Source organism: Poeciliopsis prolifica, unplaced genomic scaffold (assembly GCF_027474105.1).
Source record: "Poeciliopsis prolifica strain line A6 unplaced genomic scaffold, Auburn_PproV2 SCAFFOLD013, whole genome shotgun sequence".
In the NCBI taxonomy this organism is placed as follows: Eukaryota; Metazoa; Chordata; class Actinopteri; order Cyprinodontiformes; family Poeciliidae; genus Poeciliopsis; species Poeciliopsis prolifica.
The window spans coordinates 2,710,750-2,722,927 of NW_026562388.1; the positions used below are offsets into that span (position 1 = coordinate 2,710,750).

Genomic DNA, 12,178 nt, shown 5'->3' on the forward strand with positions numbered 1-12,178 from the left:
AACAAAGTCTGAGGGTCGACGCTGATACACATGTTTACACAAAATTAAGACAAAAATGCTCACAAACAGGCAAACGGGCTCCTGTTATGGTAGTCTCTTTTATTTCTCTTGTCCATAATTACTTTAAAAAATAAATCAATTCCCAAAACAGGACATTAGTAATGCTCTTTTGAAAAATAATAAAAAAACACAAACTGAACAGTTAAAAATCTACAGCGGTTCTGAGTTTTGAAAGAAGAGATTTCAGCATGGTGACAGTTAATGCGCTCGCTTATGCTCGATCAAAGCATGTGCATCCCAGGGAAGACGGTCTGCAGCTGGGCGCTTTATTGCTAAACCTTGGCCTGCTCAGATCAGCGAAATGCAGCTTACAGCAGCACAGAAAACAGCTACAGTGTAAATGTAGTTTTTTTTTTTTTAAGTCCTTCAAAGCACAAAAAAAGATTTCAGAAGGGGAAAAAATGCACTTAAAAGAAAAAAATGATGGTTGAATAAGTATTTTGCTATCTCTTTTGTTGACCCCATAAAACAATTCACGGCTGTTTGCAAGAGTAAAGTGACTCGAAGGCAGGTCCGGGGGTCAGCTCTTGGAGACTTTCAGTGAACCTAATATCCAAAATACTCATTTTTAAAAGTTTAATCATTTACACTCTGCCATTTGTGTGCCCCCATGTGATTAAATAATTCTTAAACTTATTAAAGTGAAAATAGTCCCAACACCCATGATAAATATATAAGTGGCGGACAAATTCAGTATGCATAGTGTGTTTCACTCACAAATTCTGGGACAGCAGATCACATTAGATGTGGGACAATTTCAGATAAATAAAAATAATCTGGGTAAACCAAACGCACTATTGAAGTAAAACTGAATGTGATGGCAAAACTTAAAACCAATCTCAATTCAAGACAATGATTTAAAATCCTGCGTAAGAGTAACTTTATTCTGACATATAACATATGGCAAAAGATCCTGTAGTTACCCCAGCAGCTCCAGAACTTTCTTCATTACTTTGTGAAATCGGTGAATAAAAAAAGAAAATAAAGAAAGAAAATCAACGTCTGTACCATATTTATGATGTGCTTGACATTTTGAGGATAAAAATGCTTTCCCAAAAAAAACAAAAAAAACAATTAGACGTAAATTTATTAATGCATTTCGCTGTCCGTCAAGACAAAATAGGTATTCAGCAAAGTGTTACATTAAAATAAAAACTGTCCTCCAAAAAAGTAAAAATTCCTACTGGATGTAAACAAACAAACAAACATATAATAACAATAAAAACAACACAGTAGTTAAAAAGTGATCAGTAATCCTTATTACTCTTTTGGCTTCCATTTTTTTAGTTTCGCTTATATCATGCTCAGCACTGTACAAACATCTAGGAGCCAAAAATCAGATGAATCAACCAGAGGCGGAGCATGATTTCAAATCATCCACAGTGTTCAGTAGAGAATGCTTTACACATGCACACAGTAGTTGGGGACAGCAGCTCAGATCTTGTTGAGGCAGAGCTCAGGAAAAGCAAAACCAAACAACAACAAACACCTTATTAAAAAAAGGAAAAGAAACAACAAAAAAAACAACAAAATCAACCTGCATATTGCATTCTTTAAATGCACACTGCTCAGATGCAGAAACTCATAAACTTTACACTATGAAATGATGTAACATCTGTGCATGTAAACAAACTCAAGGTTTTTATTTATTTATTTTTTTATCGTGTTGGGTGAAAGATAGAAATATTGCAGCCTGACATTGAGATTAACATCTAGCTTCGATTCTGGCTTGATTTAAACTTTTGTATCAAATTAAAGACACAGACACGAGCCCACACACACACACACACACACACACTCCCACACAATCCTGATTACAGAGACTGTATGTTTTCACTAACATTAAGGAACCACTAACTCCGAAATCTTCTGTAGAATGACAACAGAAGCTAACAGAATGATTCCCACCCGGACCCCTTTTTGTTCATTTAAGATTACAGTAAATCTGATGCAGCACCTTCAGAGTTTAAAAAGTACAGGGAGGGACGGGAGTGAAGAGGAGGAGAAGAAGAAGAAACAGAAGAAGGCAGGATGGACTAGTGATTTCATGCTAAAGGGAGAAAGAGAACATATTGCATATTGTTACAACCCATTTCACAGCAAAGTGCACCAATGCCTCCGTCGGGACAAATCGGATCGATCGTGAAATAAGAAGGGAGTCTGGTCAGAGCACAGAAAGATTGAGCTGAGAGGAAGTGAGAGAGGATGTAAGTGAAAATCAAACAGGCTGTCAGCTTTGATTACCGACATACAAAATAAATTTGTAGTCTTGTCATCAGTTTTGTCTTGCCGCTGCCTTTCCAATAGTGACATCTTCAGATTTGATCAAAGGCCTTCAGAGCTCTTTGTCGATGAGCTCACGCAAGATGGATGAGAGGAAAACAGAAGTGAAGGCAGTCGGATGATGGGAAATAGGATCGGTAGAAGGAGGCAGGTGTAAAGAGGTAAACCCTTAAATCCACTGGTCCAAAATGAAGAGAGACAACAGGGAAGGAAAAGACAAAGAAAGACGAAATGTGGAAAGTCAGTGCCAGTCAGTTAAGTAACAATGGCTTCTCCGTGACCCAGATCAATCTAGGATATTTAGTCTCCTCTGGAACTATTTTTTTTTCCTACTCAGCGTTTGCAAAGAAAAGAAAAAAAGAGAAGTCCATTCGCGATGATTCGGGTCAGTTGGGTTTGTTTCATTTGTGGTGCATTAGCCCGCAGGAGAAACAACGGGGTTGTAGTACTGGCCAATGGGAGAGCGAGGCAGAGCGGACAGGGAGGAAGGTCACCAGTTCATCATCGAGTTTCTGTTGAGGGTCATAAAGAACACCTGGCTACTACCTCCTGAACGCACCGACGCAAAGAATACCTGGAAAACAGGTGGAGAAAGAAAACACAATTTAAACAAGAAGCTTAAGTTCTTCTTGTTTGTAACCCAATCTATGTTTTAAAAGCATCAATGTAATCCACTTGTTTGTTGTTTCTTGCTGTTTTTTTTTTTTTTTTTTCGTTTTTGCAAAGTTATCAAAATGTTTACAGATACAAATCATTAAAAGCTTCTCTGTCCTGACAACATGAAGCAGCCATGTTGCGTTCAGGGTGATGTGTGGTTTTAGTTTTCCATCATAAGTAGAGGCAGAAAACCCTATTGAATTTTGACTTCATTTACGCTACCTAACAGTAACTGAAACTTTTCCACTAATAAAATACACTGACGTTTTAGGTTGTAATGTGACAAAATGTCAAAAAACTTAAGCAATGTTGATATCTTTGCTAGGCAATTATGCAAATCATCTACTAAGTCTGTATAACCACAGGAAACATGCTTGTTTCTTTCTATTATGAATCAATCCTCTCTCTGGAAATTGCTGTGTATTGAAGTCACAGTGAAATCAATCGTCTTATGTGTAAAATGCAGAGTGAGAAAAAAATAACATGGCTGAGAGGATCTTACATTATGTAGTAATTACCTTATCATTCCGCTCACACAGGAATTTAAGTCTCTGGGCTCTCTTGTGCATGAACACGCCGTCCAGATGACCCGTCTCAACGGAGCGGATCTCTATGGCTTTCTCGCCCCAGCCCATGATCTGATTAGAATGAATATAGGCTGGAAAAAGATGCAAAGTTTTTAGTGAAGTTAATTAATAAAACACAGTACAGTTATTTCAAATATGCAATGAACATTATGTCAACAGTAAGAGTCAACTTTTGAGCTATCCTTGAAACCAAAGATCAATTCTAAAGCAAATTCATCAACAAGCTTTTATGAAAAGATGCATATATTTAAAAATGAGTAAAGCAAGAAAAAAAAAAAGTCAAACAAAGCAGTGGATTCAGTCCTGTAAAGCTTCAGAATTTGATTCTGGTCAACATGTGTAATGTCCCTGAATGCCACTTGAGGGAAGTAGAGCACAAAAAATAAATTGCCAGCATATTCCACAGACATGCCAGAGGCTGTCTGTGGCCTTATATCGTCCTTCGACTATATAAGGTTTCTTATATAGATTCATTCAACAAATTCAAATATTATTGAAAAGCTCATTTATTTAAGGAACCTTATCACAAGTGAAACAGATTAATTATAATGATTTCCCACTTTATGCTAATGCAGACATGACATTGAAAATTTAAATATTACATCAGAGCAAAATAAATAAATAGATAGGGATGTATATTCTAATTTACTGAGGATGGCTGTACATCAATGTGGCTCTGTGTAAAGCTCGTCTTAAAACCCATCTATTTTACTTGGCTTTCAACTCCAGCGAGATCTAGTTTTACAATGTATGTTTGTTTGTTTTAAACTGTAAGAGTTTTTATTTGTTTTTATCTATTTTATGTACAGCACTTTGTATCAGCTGTGGTTGTTTTACAGTGCTTTATAAATAAAGTTGGTATGGTATGGTATGTATGCGATGATCCATGTTTCATCACCATAGTTGGAAACCTAGATTGGCCACTTTGCTTCTCGACTAAGTTCATTCATCACCCTGACAGATCGGGAGAAGCACCTGCTGTACAGCAGACGATGCCCCAATCCATCAATAAATCCACAGTCTCCAGCAACATATAACCAATCAAGATCCTTTAAGTATTCCACTCGAAGCAGTCCATCCTTTTCTAGATTTTTATATAATACATGTACAGGTGTAAATTTAAGAAATACCTACCAACAGAGGTTGGCATCTCGCCCCACTGTAGCACCACATCCTTGGTGATACGTCCATACGTGTTGACGTAGACCCCCTCGTCCTCATAGCACAGCAGCATCTCCATTCCATCAGTCTTAGGGAGCACAACGATGGCATGGGGCGTCACCTGACTCTGGATCTAAGATAAACGCAGCCAAAAGCATGGAGGATTTAAGAGAGCGTGGGGAAGTTGATCACAGTTGACTTGATGTTAGAGTATAACAGGCATTAATGCATCTTTAGTTTTCGCTGCCTACATTCTGTAATCTGAAAAAGAGGAGCCAAGCATCAAAACAAGCGTCAGAACAACAAAAAGTTATGTTTCAATTATGTTTTCTCAGATAATTTAGAATTTTTAAGTTGAGACTCTTGGCAATTACGGTCTAATCTGTCAAGTCTGAGTTTATAAACAGGAAATAAATAGCAACCTAGACTTAATGTTTTGAAGTTATGCTAGTTCTATACTTGACTAATTGAATTGGACTTAATGGATTACATATAACTTCACCTTCATGTGTTTGGAACACTGGAGAGGAAGGAGAGAAAATGAGCATTAATTTAAAAAATGGAAACAATGAGAAAACAACAAACATTCCTTCATGTTGACTTGAAAAGTTAGATCACTTCTGAAATAAATGCAGTTAAAGTTTTTCTCTTTGGCATCCATCATTTCCCCCAATATCCGCAACCTGAGATCAGGTTGCGGATATTCAACAAGAGAACCAACCATCTCTCTCAATTCATTCCCAAGGTGTTTCTGAGCCACAACTGAAAATGTATTTTCCCTCTTCCATATTTATTCTGTTTCTGTTTACTTCTTTTAATGCCCCGTCTGTCGCTACAGCTTTAAATCTTCTGCCTGGAAGCATTTTGAGTATCTGCTAAAACAAAGGCATGAAAACTGCAGCATTTCATAGACTACACTATGTAAACAGACCAAACTGGATTTTTCTACAATGGAGTCTTTAGTCTTTTTGCATAAAGTAAATAAAAAGTGAAAGTCCTAACATTTCCATTCTACTGAAACATTATCAAGTTAAGTGCGGTTGACACAGTTGCGCTCATCTGCATTCGGTCTGATCTGGTTGGTTTCTGTCACATTGTTAAATGGAGCGTATGACTGAACTCCTTTTGAACTTAATGTTTGTTGCCTGTACACTATTGAAAAACAATAAAACAGCTCTGCTACAAAAACTGCTTCAGACAACGTATGCTGTGTTGTAGTTGATATAAAAACCGCAAGGGGATCAATTCTATCTTTGTGGCCTGCAATATGATCGGTTCAATAATGTGTGCATTCTGTCTTCTTTACATGGTTGGCTCCAGATTTAGCCAAACTAAAAATAAAACGGATGCAGAGCTGACATCAATCCCTTTACCCCGCCTCAGTCAATCAATCAAAAAGGTTGTTTCAAGATTTCTTGTTACCGATGACCTTCATCACTGGGGTTAAGCTAATGCTGAATGACTTGAAGCATCGAAAGCTCCCCGTTGGAGAGCATGATTTATTCAAACAGAAAAGATAAGAGCATAGAAACGGCATCTGAAGCTTACATGTGAGGGGATGTAGATGTCGTAGGGATTGCCTGAGTCCACATCGATGACATGGAAGCCCACACAAGAGCCATAGATAACTTTTAACCTTTGGCCTTCCTCCACTGTGAGGTCGACCAGCTGAGGACGGTGCTGCAATTCAGTGAACGACTGAAAGACAGGAAGAAAGTAGTTAAGGAAAAGAGCACGAAAACCTTGATCGATGAGAAAGAGTACAGTCAGCCTCCATGACACAACATCTTGTGGTATTAAAAACACAGTGCAATTTTTGTTAAAGTAACTTGGTTGCTATGTCAACATTATTTCAGCTGGAGAAATTTGTCTGAGCTAAAAACCCTGAAAATAAAGAATGTTAGTTTTTCAATGAAAATGAAAAACTAATAAAAACCAGTCAACATCAAGACTTTTGGTCAACATATTTTTTTTTTACAGTTTCGCTTCTATTTCATTAAGAGTCTCTTCACCTAATACTAGTATTTCAAAATTACATATCATGACATTTTAACTAAAAAAAGTGTGACAGATCTTTTTCTTAGACTTTCTCTGACTGAACTGATTTATTTTCACTTATTTCCAGTTTAGTCTCATCCTTTTTGGCACACTAAACTATTAGAAAATTTAGTGTATGTAAACAAACAAATAGTTTGCATTTTAATTTATCATAGTAATAAAAGTTTTTTTATGCATAAGCCAATCAAACATTCATTCTCTGAATTAGTCACATTTTATTTAACTTGCAAAAACACTTTCTTTTGTATTTTTGCACAAAAGAAAGTGAAAATAAGACAAAATTGCTTGTTAAAGAAAGAATTATCATTGAGAACAAAATTAATCATTAGACTGATTTCAATAAAGGTAAGTGGCAGCTGTAAGAAATGGTTCAGAGTTTTGAACATTTAAAGTGAGATTCTTTAAAAGAATATGAAAAATTAAAATTGCCTCCGTAGAAGACCACTTTTATTTGGTATAAATTGAGAGTACCCTGGAGGCTCAAGCTAACGGCTAGTCTGAGATAGGTCAGGCCCTTATAACAGGCTCAATCTCAGAAACTTCTCAGGTCCTGCGAATACGTCTATATGAACCATCACAGAGTCACCATTAAATGTGACGACTAAGTAAAAAGAATCTGTCCCAGGGAATGGAAGTGGTAGGCCTGTGTGAAACACGAGTTAATATAAATCATTTCCAGTAAAATTAGCTGTCTAATATAAAAATAAATTGAGATAAAAAGTAAATATATCATTGTGGTACAGATGAATGATAAATTGACATCTGGTCAGTTGCTATGGTAAGAGATGTTTGCATTTGCCATCTGTTAATTTGGCTCTATGTCAGATGAAATGTCAAAAAGAGCTGGCTGGCTGCAGGGGAAATATTTGCTCTTTTCAACTTTAACTTACTAACAAAACTTCACTTTAAAAATTCCCGACCTATCTCTTTAAGCTTGTGTGCTTGACGTGTTGCCACCACCCTGGTATTTATAATGAGAACATGTCCATGCTGTACCTTGAAGGCCATGAACTTGTGGTAAGGTTTTGGTGCCCAGGCGTAGATTTCCACTGAGTTCTTAAGTGCAATCACCAGGAACTTGATTCTCTCATACTTTACTGGAAACAGAGGAAAAAATAAAACACACATATTTTTAAAAGAGTGCCAGTTTCGTAATATTCGCATTACTAAAGATGAAATATCAGATCAAATTGTAAATATGAACTCGTTTTAATAACTTACTTGGATAAATAAAAGTTGAATGAATGAATGATAAAAATCTACCCATTTGTATTAATAAAAACAGCATCTCACCAACTTTATAATGGACACAGCCCTCCAGCTCCCCAACAGTGATCCAACCCTGTTTCTTCTCGACTTCTGGGTCATTGTGTAATATTCTGTTCCTCAGCCAGGACAAATAGTAAACACGCAGCTTATTCTTTTTCCCTGAAAAAGAGGAGAAAAAAAGCAAACACCTGATGTACATTTCTGAAAAGAGGTGATCAGAGAAACACAGAAATTGTAAGACACATAGTATTTACCAGATATGGTGACTAACACATTCAGACCCTCCAGCACATCCATTTGTAAAAACCGCCGTCTCGTAATCAGGTTGTAGACTTTGCCCTGCCCACTTCGGTCAAGCAGCATTAAACCATTTTCCGTCCCGACCAACAGGTTCACACCTGAATGCAACATGAACACAGAGGAATAAATAAAAGCAGGGATTTGTTGATGCACTGGAGGAAACAAAGCGTGTTCCTCCCTACCCCAGAGCGCGGCACACAGGATCTCCGAGTTGAAGCGTTTCTTGTATTTTCGGATCTCTGGCGTGTCGCTGTGAGGTCTGATGTTGGTGGGATTCACATTGACAACAGAGATCTTTCTGGCTTCGTTTAGTCGCGCCTGCTCCTGCCTCAGCAGCTCGTTGGCAAACATGGCTGGGACGGGAAGATCGGAAAAGAGGTCAGGTTAAATATTTTGAGGGCGCAGAGTCACAGCAGCAAAAGTCTGACGCTTGTCTCCTACCTGCTGCTGAGCTCTCATCATTTTCACTTGGGGAGGTTTGGTAGACGCGCGGGTCAACGAAGGGAGTAAATGATGCTTTGGACCCACTCAAACCAAACTGCAAGAAACACCAAACCTGATTGGTCAACAGTGGCCTACACTGATTGGCAATACGCACAGCTGAGTGTTCATGAGCGCGGCAATGGTGATGAGTTCGAGCCTGACCTCGGCCATGTCGCTAAGTTCCTGTAGAGCGGTGGTGGGTGTGGAGTTGGGAGAGTTGCTCTGCTGTACTAGGTCAGGGAGGTTGCCATGGTTACTGTGATTGCCAAAACCATTGCTTTCGGAGTGACCGCCTCTCCTCCTTTCCTCGGCCTGCGTGACAAAAGCAGATGATCGTTTGAATCTAAAGTGCAAAGATTGTAGGAGATCGGTAAATGAAAGCACAGCATAAACAAAACCAAATTTTCATCCTGTGACACTTTTACATCTATTATTCCTTTTCAAAAGTATGAAACTCCTTCAATGTTTTCACATAAAAAAATGTATTTGATTTTTATGTGGCAGAAAAATTAAAATTTAGTGCTAATTTGTGTTGATCTATGACAAAAAAAATCTAAATGAAACTCTGCAAGGGCTTCATGTAATGAGTGTGTTTGCATGTCTTCACATTCATCACCTCTCTCATCCTCAGAGTACTATCCCTGGAGCTATTATAGGAGTCTCCCAGAGCGTCTTCTGCCAGCCCTCCGTACGACTCAGAGCTGCTCTGGACCCCCGGCCTGCAGGGCACACACAAACTCTGTCACTCGCAAACAATTTCTGCTGAAAAAGCGCCCGCACTCACAGAGCAAACTCCAAATGCGAGCAAATCTTTAATAGTAAAGAAAACTGATGGACTGCAATTCATTTTATATATATATACACAAAGGGAGAAAAATTAAACCAGAGAGAGCAGCTTACATGATGCGGGGGATGTCGCTGACGGCAACGGTCCCGTCGTGCCCCAGCACCTCCCCATCCTCATCGCTGCTTTCCGATTCTTCGCTGGAGGATGAGTAGTCTGTGACCTTTATCACGACAGCAAGAATTAAGATCAATGAGAAACCCTGTTGTCTAACAATGTACTATAGATTAGATTCATTAGACCAAAACACAAACAAAGAATCTCCATAAAAAATAATATATCTTGTTTAAACAATTGTGTATCATTTAACAAGTATTATTTGGAAATATATTTTGGTCCTGAAGTTTGTATTAAAGTTCTTTTTTTCAAAAAATTTGGAAGCAAAGGAATGCAATTCTAAACACTAACATTACAGGGACTGTATCGCATAAGGGTATTGTATGCTTACAGTCTTCAAGTGCTTTTTCATATTCCAATTTCCAAACTGATAGGATTTAGCTTCAAATAAAACAATTTTCTGTGTTTTGAAACCCTCCAAAAAACGATATGAACTATAAGAGATTTCTCTTTTGCTTAAACCAGTGAAGATGATCATTTATAGCAGGGACTGGGCTTTCCCTCAGGGTTTGGGACCGATGTAGCTTCTGGTATAAGAACGATAATATAAATAGGCAAGCAAGCAGCACCCTCCGATCTAATTTATAGGAACTAGACATAAAGCAGATCTGATGTTAAAGTGCCCTAAAACCTCCATCCTCCCTACAGAAGACTCCTTTTGGGTCAAAAACAAGCTCAGTCGTGCAAGAGTTGATCAAAGAACAATCTTAATTCTCATTTCATTTGGCAATCTTCCCAAATGAGTGCAGAGGTTCAGTCATATATTCAAAGATTGCTATATCTCTTTGGCACCCCCTGTAGTTTTTTTGTAAATTACCTTAAGCTAATTCTGCTTTTATTGCAGAAGTTTAATCCCATATATTTGAAGACAATCTTTACATTTAGGACATTAATTCAGTGAGGAAAAAAAAACAAGTTTAAGAACCAATTCTTAAAATAAACTATAAATGCCATAAATATTGGTACTCCTGCTGTGAGCACTTTGTATATTAATCTCCTTTAGCTGTCAAGAAAACACTAGATTCTCTACATTCTTAAGTTCTCTCATCTTTCAATAGGATTTAGCCCCAACTGCATGGAAATTGGAATAAGGTAAACCTGAAATGATTGTATTTGGAGCACCATTAAAGGTATATATTTTTTTGGGCCACAAACTTTCTATTAAACTGCTGAAAACCCACCCGAAGTGTTTGTGTAGCTTAAAAGTAAAATCTTAGTCTTGAAGAGACATAAAAGTCTTTTTCCCATCATCACCTTAAGCCTGAGAGAAACTGAACGTCAAGAATCAACCACATTTGTTTTACCGAAATTTTAGTTAATAGCAATTAAGTAAACAAAAACAGAATGGCTTAAACTCCTGGGCTCTCTGTTAGATCTAAAACTCTTTATAAACCGCAGAAAGTCAGTCGAATATCACAAGCTAAAACAAACAAACCAAAAAAAACAAAAAAAAACAATCCGCAAGTATATTTTACTCATCAGTTTCTGCAAAATGTCTGCGTACCTTGACTGGAGGCCGACTTCCTTCCTCAACCCTTAGTTCTCTTAGTTCCTTCGCCAGTGCGCTTAAGTCCTTTAACAGAGGACAGAAGAGAAGACACATACAAAATCCTTCAGTAATGTTTTTCCCTCTACCTTTCACCAAAAAGCCTGAAGAAAGGCATTGGGTAAATCACATAAGAGGGTTCAACAGCATAACAGGAGGACAATAAATGTGTCGTCACCCACACACAGCCAGGCCTGTAAATGTGTGGAACAAGAGTGCTGATTTTACCGATTTCAATTCTAGCTCACTATTTTCAACACAACTTCTTGAGCTTTCACAATCAGCACTTTTATTCGCTCAAGAAGAAGAGAGACGCATCGGCTTCAGGGCTGATGCTCCATAAGGGGGCAGCATCTCTCGGCCTCGCTCTCTAACCATCATCCACATGCCAACCAACCCAAGGGGTCAAGCTGATGGATCGGACTAATCATGCAAACAGAGGTGAGGTGGACTGCTTACCAGCTCCTCCTGACCAGTTACCACAACAACAAAGAAACAGGAAAGAAAGATTCAGAGGATGTTCAGGTGCTCGGCAGCTCATCTTTTACCCCCGTCTCCCCTCTTGGACGTATCCACAAAAATCATGCATGTATGCAACTCACTCCAGAACTGGCCCACATATACTCTCTTAGATATGTGCGTCAACGCACACACGCACCGGCATTGCCATAGCGCCCTGGATTTTCAGAGTTGGAAGGAGAAACACTTGACTTCCTGTGAGACCACTTAACTCACAGGACCATGCTAGGAGAGGATGAGGAAGTCTCACACTTTCAGCTAAAGATAACCGGGATTAAAATTTAACAAAAAAAG

The 12,178-nt window shown here is 38.3% G+C and overlaps 1 protein-coding gene across 16 annotated transcripts in view; it reads right to left on the reverse strand.

Annotated features, from left to right (window-relative positions):
* Positions 1 to 79: 79 nt before the first annotated feature.
* Positions 80 to 12,178, reverse strand: part of tnika (TRAF2 and NCK interacting kinase a) — a 61,903-nt gene continuing 49,804 nt past the window's right edge. For all 16 annotated transcript variants that reach the window (XM_055038901.1, XM_055038915.1, XM_055038914.1 and 13 more), the window contains 13 exons: positions 11,324 to 11,392; positions 9,759 to 9,865; positions 9,475 to 9,577; positions 9,021 to 9,170; positions 8,817 to 8,913; positions 8,558 to 8,728; positions 8,330 to 8,473; positions 8,100 to 8,234; positions 7,803 to 7,903; positions 6,297 to 6,446; positions 4,722 to 4,881; positions 3,519 to 3,658; positions 80 to 2,917 (listed from right to left, as the gene is read on the reverse strand). In XM_055038901.1, coding sequence (XP_054894876.1) covers positions 2,834 to 2,917; positions 3,519 to 3,658; positions 4,722 to 4,881; positions 6,297 to 6,446; positions 7,803 to 7,903; positions 8,100 to 8,234; positions 8,330 to 8,473; positions 8,558 to 8,728; positions 8,817 to 8,913; positions 9,021 to 9,170; positions 9,475 to 9,577; positions 9,759 to 9,865; positions 11,324 to 11,392 — 1,611 coding nt within the window. In that variant the 3' untranslated portion in view covers positions 80 to 2,833. The remainder of the gene's footprint in view (positions 2,918 to 3,518; positions 3,659 to 4,721; positions 4,882 to 6,296; positions 6,447 to 7,802; positions 7,904 to 8,099; positions 8,235 to 8,329; positions 8,474 to 8,557; positions 8,729 to 8,816; positions 8,914 to 9,020; positions 9,171 to 9,474; positions 9,578 to 9,758; positions 9,866 to 11,323; positions 11,393 to 12,178) is intronic.